Source organism: Crocuta crocuta, unplaced genomic scaffold (assembly GCF_008692635.1).
Source record: "Crocuta crocuta isolate KB4526 unplaced genomic scaffold, BGI_CrCroc_1.0 scaffold4, whole genome shotgun sequence".
Taxonomy (NCBI): Eukaryota; Metazoa; Chordata; class Mammalia; order Carnivora; family Hyaenidae; genus Crocuta; species Crocuta crocuta.
The window spans coordinates 4,563,121-4,585,564 of NW_027529996.1; the positions used below are offsets into that span (position 1 = coordinate 4,563,121).

General features: G+C 36.1%; 1 protein-coding gene across 1 annotated transcript in view; it reads left to right on the plus strand.

The window, feature by feature from the left end:
• Positions 1 to 22,444, plus strand: part of CPLANE1 (ciliogenesis and planar polarity effector complex subunit 1) — a 130,488-nt gene that overhangs the window by 34,197 nt on the left and 73,847 nt on the right. The window contains exons 18-26 of the mRNA XM_077763477.1: positions 498 to 637; positions 3,845 to 4,062; positions 6,501 to 6,665; positions 12,028 to 12,166; positions 12,854 to 12,963; positions 13,123 to 13,281; positions 13,412 to 13,520; positions 14,818 to 15,118; positions 16,470 to 17,376. Of these exons, the coding sequence (XP_077619603.1) occupies positions 498 to 637; positions 3,845 to 4,062; positions 6,501 to 6,665; positions 12,028 to 12,166; positions 12,854 to 12,963; positions 13,123 to 13,281; positions 13,412 to 13,520; positions 14,818 to 15,118; positions 16,470 to 17,376 (2,248 nt within the window). The remainder of the gene's footprint in view (positions 1 to 497; positions 638 to 3,844; positions 4,063 to 6,500; positions 6,666 to 12,027; positions 12,167 to 12,853; positions 12,964 to 13,122; positions 13,282 to 13,411; positions 13,521 to 14,817; positions 15,119 to 16,469; positions 17,377 to 22,444) is intronic.

The window sequence follows — 22,444 nt, forward strand, 5'->3', positions numbered from 1 at the left end:
AGGGTCAGAGAGAGAGGGAGATACAGAATCTCGTGTATCTCACGAACCGTGAGATCATGACCTGAGCCGAAGTTGGCCACCCAACCGACTGAGCCACCCAGGCACCCCAATTATTACTTTTTCAAATAGAGAATGAATAAAGAAAGTAAATTTCACTGTTTCTTAACATTTCATATTCTTTTTTTTTTTTAAATGTTTTATTTTTTATTTATTTCTAGGAGAGAGAGAGAGACAGCGTGAGCAGGGGAGGGTCAGAGAGAGAGGGAGTCACAGACTGAAACAGGCTCCAGGCTCCGAGCCGGCAGTCAGCACAGAGCCCGATGCGGGGCTCGAACCCACTAACCGCGAGATCATGACCTAAGCGAAAGTCGGACGCTCAGCCGACTAAGCCACCCAGGCGCCCCAACATTTCATATTCTTAATATTAGTTCTTAATGTGTTAATATTTCCTTTTTTCAAAATTTGGATTTATTTCTCTTAAATTGATGTGATTTCAGGTCCAAGAAAAAGAGTCTGAATTTACCAATAAATATGACTCCAGCACAGATTTTCCAGGAAAAACTGCAGTGTTTTTTAGGTCGGCCAACCTCTTTGGAAGCAAAAAATGAAATGGGCTCAAAATACAAACAATTTACAGGTGTGTTACCTACATATAGTCTGATACATGTATCAGCTTAATTGGTATAAATCTTATGATATTTTAAAAGGCTTATTAATATCCACAAATATATTAACACTTTGAAGTAAGCTTATCAAATATAAAAGTATGTTATTTATCTTTAATGATTGGAGCATCTCAAACTTAGGCCAGCTCAAAAAAACAATGATCAGTAACTGAATGATACTCTGATTTTTTATACGTATATTTTTACTAGTTGTATTTTGCTACATTTGGATTATTTCCTTTTGCAGTCAGAGTTGTAGAATTTCATAAACAAGAGTGTACTTAAAAGTAGCTCAACTCTTGCCTAGTGCATAAATCACAGGGTTGGTTTTGTTTTTAATTTGAAAATTTCAGAGTGGTATTACAAAATTAAAAATAATATAATATCATATATAGATTTACCCAGGAGCCCTGTGAAATTTGTCTCTTTGGAGAAATTTAGATGAAAAGTATTGAAGTCAGGTACTTAAAGTTGTATGTGTACTGACTTGTGTGGGACCCTTTGGTTTTATTAGTGCTTGTTTCCATTAAGCAGAGAGCCTTCTAACTCTAGATTCTTAGAACTTACTAATTGTAACTTCTTTTTTCTAGAAAGAATGCACAATACTTGGGAATCTTACTGAAAACTTTTCTTTGATAATGATCTGCCAATATTTTAAAAAATGAATGAAAAGACCATGTAACTACATGAAAGTTGGTTTTGAAAAAAAGACTAAATGGAACATCTGGGTGGCTCAGTCGGTTAAGCATCTGACTTTGGCTCAGGTCATGATCTTGCTGTCAGCACATTCAAGCCCTACGGTGGGCTCTGTGCTGATAGCTCAGAGCCTGGAGCCTGCTTTGCATCCTGTGTCTCCCTCTGTCTCTGCCCCTCCCTGGCTCATGCTCTGTCTCTCTCCCTCTCTCAAAAATAAGTAAACATTAAAATTTTTTTTTAAAAAGTCTAAAAAAGTCCCAGTCTGAACTTATAGTTCTGGCAATATCTTGTTTTATTTTTTTATTTTATTTTATTTATTTTTTTTAAATGTTTTTATTTATTTCTAGGAGAGAGAGACAGCATGAGCAGGGGAGGGTCAGAGAGAGAGGGAGTCACAGACTGAAACAGGCTCCAGGCTCTGAGCTGGCAGTCAGCACAGAGCCCGACACGGGGCTCGAACCCACGAACCGCGAGATCATGACCCAAGCGAAAGTTGGAAAGTCGGACGCTTAACCGACTAAGCCACCCGGGCGCCCCTGGCAATATCTTGTTTTAAATAATCTGAAAGCTTTCCCAAAATATATAGATAAAAGTGTTTCTAGATAAAATATAAAAATACACATTTTAGAGCACCTAAGTGGCTTGGTTGATTAAGTGTCTGACTATTGATCTTAGCTCAGATTTTACTCTCATGGTCATATGAGTTCAAGCCCTGTGTTGGGCTTTGCATTGGGCGTGAAGCCTACTTAAAAAACAAACACATTATAAGGCTAATATATAAAGAAAGCGGCGAAAATTTCCAGGGGTCAGAAACAAAGAGGAAATAAAAATTCAGTGGATTCTACCCCTAGGTATTTACCTAAGCATAATAAAAACGATAGATCCACCCAAGGCCTGTATTCAAATGTTCATAGCAGCTTTTTCATAATAGTCAAAAACTGAAACAAACCCAATGCCTGTCAATTTGTGAATGGATAAACAAATTTCAATGTATCTGTAGAATAGAATAATCAATAACTGACAAACTGACAAACTACTGATAATGTGCAACAGCATGATGAGTTGCAGAACCATTGTGCAGAATGAAAGAAGTCAGAAACAAAGATTACATGTTTTTATTCCATGTATGTGACATTTTATTAGAAGTTAACACTATAAGGAGAGGAAACAGATCTGTGGTTGCTAACAGAAAGGTATAAGAGACCTTTTTTGGGGTGATTGCAGTTGTTCTTACAGGGCTGTATAGATTTGTCAAAACTCATTGAACTTAAACTATACAAGGATGAATTTTAGTATATGTAAATTATACTTTTATTAACTGATTTGAAAACAAACTTAGCAGATGGTTAGTGAAGTGGAAAATGAATTTGAACCCTCTATGAGATAAAAGTAAGTATATAAAAGTAGATATAAAGAAAAGAGTTGGAAAATATGAAAGAAGTTTCGTAGAGTACAGAATAGGACACAACGTATATGTAATAGGAGTTCTGATATGTCCATACCAAATTGTGGATAGTGGCTGTCTCTGGAGAGAGTGATTGGAATATGATTGGTACATAGGAAATTTCAGCTATATATACTGTAACATCTTGTTTTTAAAAAAATGTAATTTAAATATATCAACAATGTTAGTATCAGACAAGGATGAATGTAGTCAGTACATGAGTATTTTCATATTATATTCTGTAAATTAAAGTATGCTTCAAATATATAAAAGTCCCTAAATCTCCAGTTCTGCCTCCTGCATCAACTTGATCTTTCCTTCTGGGACATGTATATACAGATTTTTATGTAGTTGAAGCCAGATTCTAAGAGTGTTTGTATGTTTTTGTTTTTGTTTTTTAGCTGCATGACATAAGTCACTTTTACTAACTTTTATTTAGAAAGTACTATGGTGAACTATAAAGAAAAAAAATTATTCTCCCACTACCTGCATTCACATAATATTGTATGTTGTTTTGGTGTCTTTCTTGATATTTTTTTCCCATCAGTTTTTTTCATCTACTGTTTTTTAACTCAGGACTATATTCCAAGTACATTTATGTTCCATAGTTGTTATTATATCTTGTATAATTTTGGAAAAGGTCTTATGCTCTGATCTTTTTAAAAAATTTTACTTATTTATTTATTTATTTGATAGAGCGAGTGCACACAGGAGAGGCAGATAGAGAATTTTAAGCAGGCTCCACACCCAGCACAGAGCCTGATTCGGGGCTGGAGCTGACAAACCGTGAGATCATGACCTGAGCCAGAATCAAGCTTATGAATATTAACCTACTGAGCCACCCAGGCACCGCCCCTCTCTATAATCTTAAAGTAACAGAATAGTTATTAAATTTCTATCTAGAAGTTGGGGTGTTTTGCATGTCAACCATTATGTTCATTTTTGTTGATCAGTTTCTTCAGATATGAAATTTTATACTACAAAGTAGGATCAGTGTAATATAAATTTTAACTATTTTACTTAATTTTGTATTTGGTAGATCCCATTGAAGAAGAAGATGCAAATCTCCTCTTTGGTTCAGTGCAGGAAGTACTGAAAGCAGCAGTTATGGCTGATGCAGATATTCTTTCAGAGACATTTCAGCTTCTGCTCAACTCTGCCAAGGACTTCAGTAAGAGACTGTGGGGCTTAGTGCCGGTCGGCTTATATCTTCCAGCTCCTCCATTATATTGTCCTCAGCCAGCTATTCTTAGTGAAGTAAGCTTAGTTCTTAATCTTTTAATTAATTTAAAGTTCATTTTATCCAAATTTTAAAATAATCAACCTGATAATAACTATCAAGTTAGGAATACAATCTCTGAAGACAAACTTCCAGATCCTATCTTTGTTGTTTATTAATTGTATGATCTTAAGCAATGTACTAAACTGTTTAAGTTTCCTTATCTATAAAATGCAGATGATAATAGTACCTATAAAAGCATTATTGTTAGGATTAAATGAGATATTCTGTATAAGCTTTTACCTTAAGGCCTAGGACACATAGTATGCAGTCAATAAATGTTAAAATTATTGCAATAATAAAATCAAGAGAGAATTTTCTATATGCAGGTTTTAAAAAAATAGATATTTGTTTAGTGTAACAAGTAATAAATGTTAGATTTTAGAAGACCTACATTATTTTGGTCTTTTATTCACCTCATTGTCGTTGCTTCTTTTGAAAGACTTCTTTTGATTTTTTTTTAAATTTGTTAGGCCATTGTTTTTCTCCTGCACTATTCAATTGATAGTTCTGTCATGTAAACAGCAATACAGTGTTCCTCTCAGGAACTTTTTCTCTCTCACTAAAAATCATAATATTGCAATTAGCTGGCTTTAAGGTTTAAAGTATGAATGCAAATTATTTACATTTAAATTATTTTAATATTTGATTAATATTTTGAAGTGATTCTGGTATTGTTTCTTTATTACTTACTGTTTTAGTATTAGCAACTTCTGTCTGTTATCTGGCTTTTTCTTTACCTTTTGAGGTTTTTTGTTATATTCTTATTTGTTATATCTAAGGTTATGTTTCAATAGGTTAAAATATTTCATTTATTGATATTTCAAATGTAATATGTTATACATGGAAGGAATAAATAGTCTATTGTATTTCTCAGTAATTATACTCTTCTGTCACATCTGAGTCTTCTAAATATTATTTTAGAAATTAGGAATACCATTTAAGCTATTTTTGGAATATCCTATGCTGATATTAGGTTGAGTGGTTACTATCCTTAGTAGTGATTCATTTTATTATTTTTTTATTAAAATAATCCTCAATGGTAGGATTTTTCCTAAGTATCATGCTATATCAATTAGGACTTTTGGTTTGGGTATAATAGAAAACTTGTAAGTTGGCTAGCATAATTAAGAAGCCCAGTGGTAGGGTAGCCTTCTGACTCAGTTATGCTACCACAGACTTGAGCCCTTTGTCTCTAGTTTATTTTCTAAGGTGTCAGCTTCAACTTAAGTGTGTCTTCCTTTGTGGGAGCAGGGTGGCTGCCAACAGCTTCTAAGGATAACTTGTCCTGTCCAGAGGGAGAGAGTAGGGGAAAAAGGAAAACCGTAAAAGTATTTCTTCTCCAGCATTCCAAGCAAGGGTACTGAGAGTCACTCTTGGCTAGGGATAATGCAAAGTACGTTTCATAGCCCCTTAGGGCCTTCCTCTGGAAGGTGGGGATGCATCAGCTCTCACTGAATCATATGGGCTACGTAGGGGAGGGGCAGATTTTTTTACCTAAAAATTGAGTACTGTGAAGTAACCATGGTAGGATGATAGGGAAGCAAATGTTTATACACTGTTTCATTCTCTAGGAAACTAATTTTTAGCTACTGGCTTGTTAGTGTTTATTCAGCAAACATTTGTTGGATCCTACTACATGTTGGACTTTATTCTATGCACTACGTTAATACAAAGACAGATGACAGGGTTTTTGCTTTTGAGTAGATCTGAATATAGTGGGAAACATAGATGAATCAGTACAGAATAAATTAGTGAGAACTGTCATGGATATCTGAGCAAAGTACCATAGTCACACACACCAGGAGGGCTTCACAGAGGTGGTGACATTGAAATATAAGGATTTTTCCAGGCAGAGGAAGGGAAATGGCATTTTCCTTGAAAGGAGCCCTCTTTGTAACATTCTGCTAATGGAGTCAGGACTGGTGGGCTTTAATTTTTTTTTTTTTTAATGTTTTATTTATTTCTAGGAGAGAGAGAGAGACAGCGTGAGCAGGGGAGGGTCAGAGAGAGAGGGAGTCACAGACTGAAACAGGCTCCAGACTCTGAGCCGGCAGTCAGCACAGAGCCCGACGCGGGGCTCGAACCCACGAACCGTGAGATCATGACCCAAGCGAAAGTCGGACGCTTAACCGACTAAGCCACCCAGGCGCCCCAGGAGTGGTGGGCTTTAACTGTTGTAGGGAAAGACTTGGGCCTGGGGTCAATTTAGCCCTTTATATTATTTGAGATGAGAGAAATATTTCCTTGACACTAGAAATAGCTATAGTTGAAATCTCTGATGTCATCCCTCAAAATTTCCTTTATAAATCTCCAGGAACATTCTAGTTTGAGAAGCACTATATTTATTTTCACTGTAACATTTAAGATTTTCATGTTACTACCTACGAAAAATCAATTGTTTTATTTTCTTTAGGAAGATGGTGATGATCTTCTTTTAAAAGCTGAGAAAGATAACCGCCAAAAGGTGTCTGGAATCCTTCAACGTGTTCTCTTGCTTTTCCGGGCAGCTCGCTGTTCTTTTCCAGTAGCACAGTGGTACATCTTGAAGTTGAGATGGGCAAGAAAAGTCATGCAGAAGGTATGGAAATGTCTTAGTCATTTATGTGCTTTGTTAAACTATTTAAATATACTAATATTTATTAATATTTCCAAATACTTAGAATCATGACATTTTCCTGAGAAATCCTACCCTATAAATCAATAGATTTCAGTTTGTTTATAATAAGCAACCTAGTCAGACCAGGTTTTTTTCTGCTGAAAGATAAGGACTCTGAACTGCCATCCTGTCTGGCAATACAAAGTATAATATAGTCCGTTAATTCCAGGTAGTTTTGGTTACTTTTTTTCTTTGTCCCACCATCATTGAAGATGTAAACTCAGTTCAGGGTTTTCCCCTACTTCACTCTGAGATATTACCTACTGTGTTCTATGGGGGCTAATGTGGGGTAAAACCCTGGGAAGTTAGCGTTGGTTCTTGGCTATGTGTTTCCTTTCAGTAGTCTCCACCAGTTGGAGTCTTCCCCTTGCTGTCTTCTGAGAGTGTGATTCTGGGGCTGTCATCCCCTTACACACTGACATCAGTGGAGTCGTAATTGCTTTCTTACCTGATCAGCAGTCAGATGGGACATTTGCTGGTGTGTCCCTTCTCTAGCTGCACATCCTTTGTAGGCCGGTTGTCTGTCTCTGTTAAATGTGGAAATAAATATTAGCCCCAAATATTTTTTTAATTTTTTTATAATTTTTTAAAAATTTATTTCTGAGAGAGAGAGAGAGAGACAATGTGAGCAGGGGAGGGTCAGAGAGAGAGGGAGACACAGAATCTGAAACAGGCTCCAGGCTCGGAGCTGGCTGTCAGCATAGAGCCTGACGCGGGGCTCGAACTCACGAATCATGAGATCATGACCTGAGCCGAAGCTGGACGTTTAACCAACTGAGCCATCCAGGCGCCCCTCGTTTTTAAGTTATTACATCAAGCAGCTTTAGCCCCAAATATCTTAAATTTGGCCCTTGATTATATTTAAAACAAGAATTTACAACTATTTTTGGTAGGAATCTTTCGAGAGACTTTGAGAAGTTACCAAGTTGTTTTTGAAAATCAGACTTTTTTTTGAGAAAAAGGTTTGTGAAATTTGCATACAGCTACCATAAAAATATAAGATGAAACTGTACCCATTCTGTATATGGTCATCCCAAAGTTGTTTTTAAAGTATGACAAAAAGTTTTCCTGTATTATTGAAAGTTTGGTTTTAATAGTTTCAAAGTCTGCTGAGCCTGCTTATTTGTTATAGGAAACTTCGTTAAAAATTTTTTTTAAATCTTTATTTATTTTTGAGAGAGAGGCAGAATCAGAAGCAGGTCCCAGGCTCTGAGCTGTCAGCACAGAGCCCAATGCGAGGCTCAAACCCACAAACTATGAGATCATGACCTGAGACATAGTTGGATGCTTAACCGACTGAGCCACCCCAGTGCCCCTAGGAAACTTCATTTTAAAAATTGTTTAAGTAAACAGTTTTCCACAGTAAAGTTGTAAATTAGATTTCCACTGAGGTTTGATCTTATGTACTAAATCCTGACAGTTATCTCATTTAATCTATCTTTAATCAGTGGAGCTAGCATAAAGACTGTGTGGATTCTCTTAAAATTAACAACACAGCTAAAGACATTTCTTCTAGGACTAACAAGCCACAGACTAGGGCCTTTGGGTGTCTAGTCATTGCCACTCTGACTGTCCAGTGCTGTTTGACTTGTGGCTTGTCTTGAAGGCTTGTTGTCACCCCCTTAGGTATACACAGAAGTGACCTGTAAATTCCCTCTAATTCAGTCTTGTTCAAATTTATCTGATAGTTTTATTGTTAGCCTATGTATTTATTGATATTGGGAGAGATGCCAAAGATGTGGAGATCCATTCTTATAGAAGTATGTACAATATATGTATATATACTTCTGTATTATCCTGTATTGCTCTATTCTCTACCTTTTCATTTAGACTTTATTGGGCATATAATTTAATTATAAATTTAGTTTAGTAAATTAATGTTTTCTAATTGGTTGGAATGGCAGAACACTTGTTGCTACCAAAATTATAAGGCCTTTATTCATGAAAGCAAAAAATCATGTTTCTCATGAAGTTGCATATAAAAATGTGACCTGGAGCTGCAAGAATCTGAACACTTGACAAGGGCCAGACATCTGATTATAAGGCTTGTGCACGTGGCTAAGAAATTGGTGCTGATTATTGGCCGGAGGCTTCCCCCTGACCAAGTGATCTTAAAGACAGCAGGGTAGAGGCTACAATTTTATGATTTAATCCCAAAAATCACATACAACCACTTCTGTATTCTGTTCATTAGAAACTAGTTGGTCCAGGGGTGCCTGGGTGGCTTAGTCAGTTAAGTGTCTGACTTTGGCTCAGGTCATGATCTTGTGGTTCGTGGGTTTGAGCCCCACGTTGGGCTCTGTGCTGACAGCTTGGAGCCTGGAGCCTGCTTCAGATTCTGTGTCTCCCTCTCTCTCTCTGACCACCCCCCCCTTCTCTCTCTCAAAAATAAATTAAAAAAACAAGCCAAAAAAAAAAGAAACTAGTTGGTCTAGTAGAGTCTACACTCAAGGTGAGGGAAGATAGGCTGTACCTTTGAAGGGATGAATTGTTAAAAATTTGTAGACATATTTTAAAACCACCATACCATTATACCAAAGTGAACAATAATTCTTTTTTTTTTTTAATGTTTTATTTATTTCGGGGAGAGATAGAGCGTGAGCAGGGAAGGATCAGAGAGAGAGGGAGACACAGAATCCGAAACAGGCTCCAGGCTCTGAGCTGTCAGCACAGAGCCCGACACGGGGCTCGAACCCACGAACCCTGAGATCATGACCTGAGCCGAAGTTGGACGCCCAGCCAACTGAGCCATGCAGGCACCCCCAATAATTCTTTATTCCAGTACCTGGTCCAAAATAAAATTACCCTGATAATTTTGAAAATGTCTGTTTTATCGTAGGTTTTTGAAATCAAGGTCCAACTGAAGTTAACCCATGTTTGATTATGAGATAATAGGAAGGACTATATTATCAAGTCTGACACATAAGAATCAACAGACTTAACCCAGGATCAATTTATACCAATCTTTATTGGTATATTATTATTTATACCAATAATTTCAAGGATATAGATAACTAAAGACACAGGTGAAACCTGGACTTACATACATTGCTCCCAAGATATTTCTTGCTGTGGAAGGATATGACCTGGCTTCTGTTTAACATCATGACACAAAAGAGAACTATATCAATTATTGAACATGTCCTTTTTATATCTCTTTAATTATATAGCTTGTGTAACATTTTCCAATGAACCATACTCCATAAATCCATGCATTCTAGATTTATTTCTAATAACCAACCTAGCTAGGCTCTGTACATCTAGTAAATACCATTGTTTGGCAAGAAGTCTGTCGTTAGAATGCTTACAAGGGGATTTGACGAGATCCTGTCTTTGTGGAAATGAATAAAAGAGGGAGAAAATAGATTACAAGCCTGCTGCTAATCCTTTCATTTTCAGGTGTATGTCCCTTAGATTCTGTTCCTTTTGTTCTATAGCAGTTTCTTTAATTTCTTTTTCTTTTCTTGGTTTGTAGAGAAACTTGGTCATTTGTCCTATACTGTATTCTGCATTTGTTTGATCGTTTATTCATTTAGTGTCATTTGACTTGTTCTTTCCTTTTATTTCCTGTGAACTGGTGATTAATCTATACTCATTGAGCTACAGAGGCTTGATCAGGCTCACATTTTCTTAGAAAAAGTTATGTAGGTAGGAATGCCTGGGTGGCTCAGTTGGTTGAGACTTCGATTCTTGATTTTAGTTCGGGTCATGATCCCAGGGTCATAGGATAGAGCTTCACATTGGGCTCTGTGCTGAGCATGGAGCCTGATTAATTATTCTCTTTCTCAGATTAAAAATAGAACTACCCTATGGCCCAGGAGTTGTACTACTAGGTTTTTTAATCCAAGGGACAAATTCCTTTGGATGTGCTGTTTCAAAAGGGCATGTGCACCCCAATGTTTATAGCAGCACTGTTGAAATAGCCAAAGTATGAAAAGAGCCCATATGTCCATTGACAGATGAATGAATAAAGAAGATGTGGTATATGTATACAATGGAGTATTACTTGGCAATCAAAAAGAATGAAATCTTACCATTTGCAACTATGTGGATGGAACTAGAGGTATTATGCTAATGGAAAATAGTCAGAGGAAAACAAATATCATATGACTTCACTCATATGAGGACTTTAAGACACAGAACAGATGAACATAAGGAAGGGAAGCAAAAATAATATAAAAGAAGAGAGGGGGACAAAACATAAGAGACTCTTAAAGGTAGCGAACAAACTGAGGGTTGTTGGAGGGAGTATGGGAGGGGGGATGGGCTAAATGGGTAAGGGGCATTAAGGAATCTATTTCTGAAATCATTGTTGCACTATGTGCTAACTAACTTGGATGTAAATAAATAAATAAAGTTAAAAAAAGGATTCTCTTTCTCTCCCTCCTCCCCTCTCCCCCCTCACATACTCTCTCAAAAAAAAAAAAGTTATGTAGGTAGATACACCTTTTGTCATATTTGTTTTTAGGTACAGCACATAGTTTTATTTGGAATGAGAGATAGATGGTTAAATTTCTTTATTATGCCTTTGGGGAAAGTCAGGACAAATAGCATGAAATGCTATATAGGCAAAACTGAGTGACAAAAAAAAGATTGGTTAAAACCTTCTTTTCTCTCTCATGTTCTAACCTAGTGAATTTCTTGAATTAAATTCATGAGCAGGGAACCTGGGTGGCTCAGTCAGTTAAGTATTGACTCTTGATTTTGGCTCAGGTCATGATCTCAGGGTTTGTGAGATTGAATCCTGCCATCAGGCCATGTGCTGACAGTACAGAAGCTGCTTTGGATTCTCTGTCTCTCTCTCTGTCCCTCCCTGTGCACATTTTTTTCCTCTCTCTTAAATAATAAACATTTAAATTTATTAGCTAAGTTCCTGAAAAGAGAGTTCATTTCAGAGACATTTTCTTACATAGTATAAGAACCATGCTGTGTTTTCCATTCTCTATGGTTTATGTTACCTGTCTTGTCTATTGCTTTATAGTTTCTTTAAAAATAGATTTAGATGAAGGGCACCTGGGTGGCTCAGCCGGTTAAATGTCCGACTTCGGCTCAGGTCATGATCTCATGGTTCGTGGGTTTGAGCCCCATGTTGGGCTCTGTGCTGACAGCTAGCTCAGAGCCTGGAGCCTTCTTTGGATTCTGTGATTCCCTCTCTCTCTGACCCTCCCCTGCTCACACTGTCTCTCTCTCTCTCTCTCTCTCTCAGAAATAAATAAAACATTAAAAAAAATTTTTTTTAACGATTTAGATGACTGATAATTAAGATATTCTGTCATTCTTTCAGATTCGAATGAAAGGATCCCTTCCTTCATTGAGTCCTTTCCCTGCATCATTACTTAATTATTGTAAAGGAGGTGTTGCATTCTTTCGACCTGGAGCAACTGGAGACAGCAAGCTTGATGAAGTTTCCATTAAAGCAATAGGTTTGTTGAAAATGAACTGCTTGCTTAGATATTAGGCCTAAATATTGACAATGACATAATTTACAATTGCTTTGGTGAAGTTGCTATACAAGGGAATATTATACTGGCAATGAACAGGCAATATGTGTGTGTAACCACCATGGAAAGACATCCAGGGTACATTAAGTGAAAAGAAGAGCTAGTTTCAAAACAGGATGCATAGTATAATTACATATATCTTTGTGTACTTGTATTGCTTTTAATAAAAACATTGTTTAATAATGGAAAGTATGTTTCTAGTATTAAAATACTTTAAACTTAAATGCCTATCTTAAATGATTTTCCAAATAAATTAGCTATACAGTATTAAGTAGAGCTATGTGTATTGGCTTTGGACATTATCTGCATTATATTATGAAGTTTAAAGCAAGTAAATTACTAGTAAATAGAGTAAGTTATTCACTCTAAAACTGTTCTCAATATTTTCATGCAACTGACATGTATGAAATATTCTAGAATGGTATGTGTAAAAATTATGAAAGGATTTCCATGAATTTTATTTAAGGTGTTGGCAATGAACGTGTTTATTTTATAATCAACAAAATAAAGACATTTATTTTGGGGAAAAAATAACCTAGCAGAGGTGAAATTGTTACAAGAGTAATGTACATACTCATCTAATCTTTCATATTTGTATCCCTGGTTTAGGTTGCTTCAGAGAACTTTGTGCTTTATGTTGGATGCTACATATTCGTGATAAGTTATCCTATAGTTGCAGGCAATATCAGAAAGCAAGAGAAAATGTGGAGGGAAAAAAGGTATTTACCTGCACAAGAATAAGAAAAATGAATAAACAGTACTTGGGAAATTATTGCTCAATAGAAGGTTTTATTGTTTTCTGACAAACTTTCTTTTGAACCTATCCTGATTTATCCATCTAAAGTGAAAAGGAAATGTATTTCTCAATATCCATTTAGGACGTCGAAGTGGAGTTTGATTCTTGTATGGTTGAACATGGACTCAGTGCAGTGGAGTGGGCACACAGAATGCTGCCCTTCTCTCGGTTTTCTAATATCGAAGAACTTATTCAGGATCTAATTTTGAGCCTTATTGGAGAACTGCCACCAGTCAGAAAGGTAATGGGAATGTAGGTGAAAACAAACTAAAATCAAACTAAATCTGAAAATCAGAGACATTGAAGGATTTTGTTTTATTTTAATTAAAAATGATGTTGCTCATGAAACTCTTTTTTGAATTTTTCTCAAGGTAGCAGAAATTTTTGTGAAAGCATTTCCCAATCCTGAGGACATAAGGGTTCCTTTAAGAGAAAAATATCACTCTCTTCAACAGAGACTCAGACACTGTGTTGTGAAAGGTAGTATTTGTCATTTCTTAGATATCTGATAGATAAATTGCTAAAGATTCTTTGGAAACCATGTAGTTTCTACTGCTTATGTTTTTATGCAGTTCTCCTTTCCTTGAAGGTAGTAAATGAAGACAGAAAGAAGCCCTCCTCCGTTACTGAAGCACCAGTTTTGCTTTGGAACCAGACAAAGCTGACTTCATGTCATGGCTCTGTCAGTTAATAACTGGGTGACCATAGGCAAGTTGCTCAGTCTCTCTGATCCCCATTTCTTTATATGTAAAATGGGTGTATTATTACCTATGTTATGAATGTGTATTAAAAGAGGATTAAATAAGGTAAAATATATAAAATAAGCATATAGTGCTTTGCATAAGGCAGATACTTTGTTGAAAACTAGTATTCTTCTAATTTTATCCTATACTTTTAACATGACCTTGTGGAAAAATTTTCTTATTGTGGTTAAAACATACATAATATAAAGTTTAATATATTAAGTGTAAATTTAGTGGCATTAATTACATTTATAATATGGAAATTTTTAAAGAATTCAAATTACTTTTCTTATAAATCTAGTATTTAAGTCTAGTTATGTCCTGTGATCATACATTATTGCGTTATATATTTGTGATTTATATTTTTCTCAAGACTTTTTTCTAACATTCTCTAAAATGTTCTCTTTATGTATAATAATGTTAAACTTTTTTCTGTAGGCAGTCTTGAAAAACTTCCCTTCCTGTTGTTTTCCACTATTTGAAGTGAAAAAAGTGTCCTTGTTTCTTTGACTAAAATTACACTCATGCTCTCTTATTCACTACTCTTGGGAATGGAAAAATAGTAGTGATTCTTTTTTTTAAATTTTTTTTATTTCTATCATGGTAATTTTTTGTTTTTAATTTTTTAAAAAATTTTATTTTATTTTTTACAAATAGTTTATTGTCAAATTAGTTTCCANGAATGTGGAAATAAGTCTTAGTCATCAGTTGGATTCCATGTTCCCAGGAGGGACTGGAATTGGGTCCCCTTCTTTTTTAATTTTTTTATGTTTCTTAATTTATTTTGAGATTGAGAGACAGAGAGAATGAGCAGAGGGGCAGAGAGAGAGGGAGAGAGAATCTCAAGCAGTCTCCACACCATCAGCACAGAGCTGGATGCAGAGCTCGAACTCATAAACTGTGAGATCATGACCTGAGCCAAAACTAAGAGTCGGACACTTAACTGAGCCACCCAGGTGCCCCTGGTCCCTTTGTGTCTTGAGTTGAAACATTTTAATGTGCTGTAATAAGGCCTTTTGTTTTTTCCTTTATAGGTCCCCAAACTGAGGAAATGATGTCTGTTATTATGCATTCTATTCATAAAGTGAGAGTGAAAGCCCTAAAACGTGTGCAAAGAAACATAGGTTCTTTTGAGATGAATATCTGGGAACCGATTGAAGAAGAAAAACCAGCTGAGGTTCTATGTTTTGATAGGTTTTCCCTAGGAACTAGTTTGAGCAGGAGCACACTAACAGAAGTGGGGAATTCTCTAGTCCACAGTGATGCAGATACAGCAGATACCTTCTCTGAAGCATTGTCAGCTGAAGAAAAAAGTAGGATAAATTTCTCTCAAAGGTACAGTTGAGATCTCTTAATAACAAGCATTCACGTCCTTTGGAAAAAAATATATTCAGTAGTTCATGCAACAGATGAGCTGATTTCTTGTCCCAGCAGCCTCACTGATTGCAGTGTTAACAATATGAATGATAACTGCTACCCTCCCTTACTCACAAGAATATTAGGAGTCTAAAATGAAACTATACATTTGAAAATTTATTTAAAATAATATCGAGATATGAAATAATTTTGCTATCTGATAGTATAAAATCAGGTAAGTAGTTGAAATTGTAGAGTTCACTGGGAGGCTTTTAGTGTTTTTAGTAATCTGTAGATTTAAATAGTTTAAGATTATTGGATTAGCTATATTATTTTTAAGGGTTTCCAGGGAAGGAAATTGCACATTCATCTTTGAAACTTGTCTGTAAATTATTGAGAAATTCTTACTTTTTAAACCTCTATTACTCTAGTTAGATTTTTTTTTCTCTATAATTCCATTATCTGCAATGCAGTTTATCCTTCTCATGACTGAAAGACTAATCAACCATAATCTTGTTTAAATGAAATAACTTTATCCACTTCAAACCTAAACATCTACTTACACCATACCTCATAGTATTATAAATGGTGTGCTTGTTTCACCAGATGATTTCAGTGTTAGCACAGGAATACAGTGGTGGCTGCTTATTGTGCCTTCCTACTAAGAAGAGACATGGCCCTATCAGCCCAGATGTCTAACATGAACCTTTTCTTTCCCTTATTGGGGGAACTAGGAATCTATGTTCCTCCCTAAGGACCATGGTTAAAGGAAACATATTTAAAAGTAATGATGATTGGCAGTTAAATTATTCACCAGGCATGTTTAATAGCAGTAGAAAGTTTAAGAAAAAATGCCCCACTTTGGTGTAGTAACGAGTCTTGAGGGCATTCCTGCTTGTTGTACCTTGTACAGGGGAAGCTGAAAGGGGGAGATGCAAAAAACAAACTACAAATTGGTTGCATGTTGGTGGCTTGTGATTTCTGTTGACTTTGGTTTCCTAAATTTTCACCTGTTAGAGAAACTTTTTGTTTTTTTCCAGAAAAACATTAATGTTTTTAAAAATGAAATTTCTGTGAACACATTTCAGTCTTTTTTAACTCAAGTTTCCCTTTTTGATATTGTGTTATTTTTTTTAAAAGAATTTTCAGCTCTAGTCAACACTTAGGGATCATATAATCTAACCCCTTCATTTGAAAGACAGGTAATTGAGGCATTAAAAAATATATATGTGATTCAGTCAGTGAAGAGAATTTTCATTGTCAGTTCTAATATCTGTTTTAGTGTTTAAATAATCTTTAATTTTGTCTTTTCAATTGTGTTTTGCCATAGAAATGCCCCAAATCACATGGGATTAAAATTGATTGGTAAGCCCAATGGAAAAAAGAAGATATGTAATCAGAAAGAAAATCTTGAAAGAAAAGATCATGACAAGTTATTACAGAATGCACTTCCTGTAATTGGTGTTTGGGAATTTGAACGTGATGATGATGAATATATTAAATTCCTTGATCTCTTCTTGAGTTATGTTCTTGAAAGAGACCTACTTGAATCTAAGGATCCTGGCATTCCATTTCTAACCAGTTTTTCTGGACATCTTAGAGAATACGAACTTAATTCTTTACTTTTTGATGTACATACAACATTAAAACGACGTCAAAGCAAAACCAAAAGCCAAAATGTGTTTAGAGCTGGCTCTTGCTTTGTTGTTGCTCCTGAGTCGTATGAGTCAGAAAAATCAGAAAACCAAGCATTCTCAGCTTCAATACTGGTTAATCAAGGAATCACACCATTTTTAAAGAACCCTGTGAATGAAGTCAATAAAAATGAAGGGGCAAGTGGATTGTTTGGTTTAAAACAAAAGTCAGTTTACAGAATACAAGATGACAATTCAGAGAGAACTTTAGTCCAGAGATTATCAAACCATATTTTTTGGACTCCCAAGACCAACGAAACTAGAAAATGCATTTTTAAAGCAGTTGAATGCAATGATATTAACCCTCAAGAAGATCTACCTCTAGCACTAAATAACACATTTAGCAGTATAAGAAGGCTGCTGGAATGGATGATAAGGTGGTCTGATAGAAGACTGCTCTGTGATCCTAGTCTCACTGAGTTATCCTGTGAGTATAGTCCCATCATTCGTGTAAAGACTTCTACAGCTGCCATTCTTACATCACTGTGGCTTTTGGAACAACCCTATTTTGCTACATATAAGGCAAAAAATGCCATTTTTAAGGTAAGTCCTTGAATTCTTTATTGCATACAAATGAGAATTCTCATTGTAGATTAAAACTATTTTTATATTTCTCCACTGATTAAAGAATCACCAAGTAACAAGTTAATGATCATGTTAATTATAATCTGCATCATCAGATTTTTTTAAGTGATTCCTTTAAGTCTTAAAAATAATTAGGGTAAATGTGTTTTCAAAAAGGCTTTGAAGTTTCGAGGTTTATGTGTGTTTATAAAAAAGAAGAGGAGGAAAAGGAGATAATTTTAAGTGATACTCCAGGTGGTATAACATTTATATTCTTTCTCTTTAAAGTTTCAGGTTTGGTTCAGATGAAGAAGGACTAGGCATCTACAGTTTTTCTTAATGGAGTATCACCATATACATTAGGGGAGCATTTTTCTTAACAGTTTTGGCCAGAAGTTGAAGAACCAAATCTGGGAACGCAGATGGCTTTCAGTAGAAGAGTTAATGCTTATTAGTTATTTTTTCTTGTCTCTACTTAGTGGCAACTGGCAGGCTGCTCTTTTAACCTGTTTGTAAAGACACATATTTTTATGTAAATATGATTGTGATTGTTATTGCACTGGAAAAAAATTACAGAGGTGAATTTTTTGGAAGGCAAATTTATGTTTGGCAAAGTAGTTGAGAAATGGGCTTTCTTAATATTTAGAGGATTCCATAGTTTCTAATTTTTCCTATTTTGTTCCCCTCAGCTTTATTTAGGTATAATTGACAAAATTGTAAGATATTTAAAGTATATAATGTGATGAGTTAATATGCATAGTAAAAGGATTCCCCTCATCTGGTTAACACATTCAACACCTCACATACTTGTGTGTGTGTGTGTGTGTGTGTGTGTGTGTGTGTGTGGTGTGTGTGTATGTGAGAGAGAGAGAGAGAGACATATAAGTTCTACTCTCAGGAAATTTGAGTTCCATAATACAGTGTTGTCATCTGTAGTTACTATGATATTGCATTAGCTCCTCAGACCTTATTTACCTTATAAATGAAAGTTTGTATAGGTATACCTAGTTTTATTACACTTTGCCGATACTGTGTTTTATACAAATTGAAAATTTGTGGCAACGTTGCATTGAGCAAATCTATCTGCACCTTTTTCTAACATCATTTGCTCACTTCACATCTCTGTGTCATATTTTGGTAATTCTTGCAATATTTTAAACTCTTTCATTGTCCTTGTTATGGTGATTTATGACCAGTGATCTTTGATGTTACTATGGTAATGGCTTTGGGACACCACAAACCATGCCCATATTAGATGGTGAACTTTATCAATAAATATATGTGTTTTGACTCTGTCACCAACTGGCTGTTCCACCATCTCTCTCTCCTGGGGCCTCTAACTGAGACACAACATTATTGAAATTAGGTCAGTAAATAACCCTTCTCAGTGGCTCTAAGTGTTCAAGTGAAAGGAAGAGTCCCACGACTCTCACATTAAGTCAAAAGCTAGAAATGTTTGGGGACACTTGAGTGGCTCAGTTGGTTAAGTGTCCGATTTTTTATTTCAGGTCAGGTCATGATCTTACTGAAGTTTGTAAGATGAAGCCTATGTTGAGCTCTGTGCTAACAGTGTGGGATTCTCTCTCTCCCTCTCTCTCTGCCCCTTCCCCATTTGCATGCACTCTTTCTCTCTCTTCAAATAAATAAATAAACTTAAAAAAAAAAAGCTAGAAATGAGTAAGCTTAGTGAGGAAGATATGTTGAAAGCTGAGATACACCAAAAGCTAGACTTCTTGCACCAGCTAACCAAATCCAACTTTTCCAAAGGAAAAGTTCCTAAAGGAAATTAAAAGTGCTAGTCCAGTGAACACATGAATGATAAGAACATGAAACAGCCTTATTGCTGATATGGAGAAACTTTTAGTAGCCTGGATTGGCAGATCAGAGCAGCCACAACATTCCCTTAAGCCAAAGCCTAGTCCAGAACAAGGCCCTGACTCTCTTTAATTTTATGAAGGCTGAGGGAGTTAAGGAGGTTGCAGACGAAAAATTTGAAGCTAAGCAGAGTTTGGTTCATGAGGTTTAGGGAAAGAAGCCATCTACAGAACATAGAGGTGCAAGGTAAAGTAGCAAGTGCTGATGTGGAAGCTCTAGCAAGTTATCCGGAAGATCTAGCTAAAATAATTTATGAATGTGGTTATACTAGACAACAGATTTTTTTTTTTTTAACAAATAGTTTATTGTCAAATTAGTTTCCACGTAACACTCAGTGCTCATCCCCAAAGTGCCCTCCTCCATGCCCATCCCCCCATCCCCCCCACATCCATCAGTCCTCAGTTTTTGTCAGCATTCAAGAGACTAGACAACAGATTTTCAGTGTAAACAAAACAGCCTCATATTGTAAGAAGATGCCATCTAGGACTTTATAGTTAAAAGAAGTCAGTACCTGGATTCAAAGGATCAACTGACTCTTTTATTAGGGGCTGATGCAGCCAGTGTCTTTAAATTGAAGCCAGTGCTAATTTACCATTCCAAAAATCCTAAGGCCCTTAGGAATTATGCCCAGTCTACTCTGTTTATACTCCATAAATGAAATAACAAAGCCTGGGTGACAGCACATCTGTGTACAACATGCTTTACTGAATATTTTAAGCCCCCTGTTGAGATCTCTTACTCAGAAAAAAAGATTTCTTTCCAAAGATTACTGCTCATTGAAAATGTGCCTGGTCATCCAAAAGCTCTGATGGAGATGTACTCTGAAATTAATGTTTTCATACCTGTTAACAACTACATCCATTCTTCAGCCTGTGGATCAAGGAGTAATTTTGACTTTCAGGTCTTTTTTTTTTTTTTTTTTTTAAGTTTATTTAACCAGTCATTCTACCTCACGTGGGGCTTAAACTCACAACCCTGAGATCAAGCGTCTAACGCTTTTCCAACTCACGTCTTCCAAGCAAGACGGCCCACTTTCAAGTCTTATATTGAAGAGACTCTTACATTTCATAATATTAACCTGCCATAGATAGTGATTCCTCTGATGGATCTGGACAAAGTAAATTGAAAACCTCCTGGAAAGGATTCACCATTCTAGATGCCATTAGGAATATTCATAATTCATGGGAAGAGATAAAAATATCAATATTAACAGGAATTGGGAAGAAGTTGATTCTAACCCTCACGGAGGACATTGAGGGGTTCAAGACTTTATTGGAGGAATAGCTGTAGATGTGGTGGAAATAACAAAAGAACTAGACTTAGAAGTGGAATCTGAATATGTGACTGAAGTGCTATAATCTCGTGATAGAACTTTAAAACACGTGAGTTGCTTCTTAGGGATGAACAACAACAACAAAAAAATGGTTTTGAGAGATGGAATCTGCTCCTAGCAAAGATACTGTGAAGATTGTTGAAATAGTGACAAAGGACTTAGAATTTTTCATGAATTTAGTTGATAAAGCCGCAGCAGTGTTTGAGAGGATTGACTTCAATTTTGAAAGAAGTTCTAATGTGGGTAGAATGCTGTCAAATCACATCATAGGCCAAAGGGAAATCATTTGTGGAAGGAAGAGTCAATGAATATGGAAGTCTTCTTACAAGAAATTGCCACAGCCACCCCAACTTTCAGCAGCCACCACTCTGATCATTAGCAGCCATCAACATTGAGACAAGATCCTCCACCAGCAAAAAGATTATGACTCCCTGAAGCTCAGATTATGGTTAACATTTTTTAGCAATAAAATATTTGATAATTAAGACCTATACATTGGTTTTTTTTAATTTTTAAGAGTTTATTTATTAGAGAGCATGCACATGTGCATCAGAACAGGGGAGGAGGAGAGAGAGAGGGAGAGAGAGACTTCTGAGCAGATTCTGGTCTGTCAGGGCTGAGCCTGATGTGGGGCTCAATCTCACAAACTGTGACATCATGACCTGAGCAGAAATCAAGAGTTGGATGCTTAACTGATTGAGCTACCCAGGTACCCCAAGGTATATATATTGTTTTTGAAGACATGATACTATTGCACACTTAATAGGCTACAGTATAGTGCAAACAGAGTCTTTATATGCACTGCACAGGGAAGCCAAAAATTTTGTTGCCTCGCTTTATTGCAGTATTCACATTACTGGAGTGGTCTGGAACTGAACCTGCAATACTTGTCAGGTATACCTGTACACTAACCTCTCCCTATTTACCCCACTCCTAGCTCCTAGCAACCATGTTCCTATTCTGTTTTTGAGTTTGACTTTTAAAATACCCATTTAAAATTTTTTAATGTTTATTTATTTTTTTGAGAGAGAGAGAGAGAGGATGAGAAGGGGAAGATCAGAGAGAGAGGGAGACACAGAATCTGAAGCAGGCTCCAGACTCTGAGTTGTCAGCACAGAGCTCAGTGTGGGGCTTGTACTCATGAACTGCGAGATCATGACTTGAGCCGAAGTCAGATGCTTAACAAACTGTGCCACCCACGTGCCCCTAAAATATATATTTTTAAAATTTTTTAATGTTTATTTCTGAGAGGGGGGGAACAGCAGAGAGAGAGAGGCACACAGAATCCAAAGCAGGCTCTAGGCTCTGAGCTGTCACCACAGACCTGATGCTGGGCTCAAACCCACGAACCATAGGTCATGACCTGAGTCAAAGCTGGACACTTAACTGACTGAGCCACCCCAGCACCCCTGAGTTTGACATTTAGATTTCACATATAAGTAGTATCATGTAGTATTCATCTTTCTCTGGCTTATTTCACTTAGTATATTGCCCTCCAGGTTTATCCTTGTTAATGCAATGACAGTATTTCCTTCCTTTTTAAAGACTGAATAATATTCCATTATGTATATATACACCACATTTTATTGATCCATTCATCCATTGACAGACACCCAGGTTGTTTCCATACCTTGGCTATGGTGAGTAATGGTGCAGTGAACATGGGAATACAGATTCTTGTTCAAAATAAATGGTTTAATTTCCTTTGTGCATATGCCCAAAAGTGGGCTTGCAGGACCATATGGTGGTTCCAAGTTTAATTTCTTTAGAAAAAAAATTTTTTAATGTTTATTTTTAAGAGAGAGAGAGAGAGAGAGAGACAGCAATCCTACCAGGTGT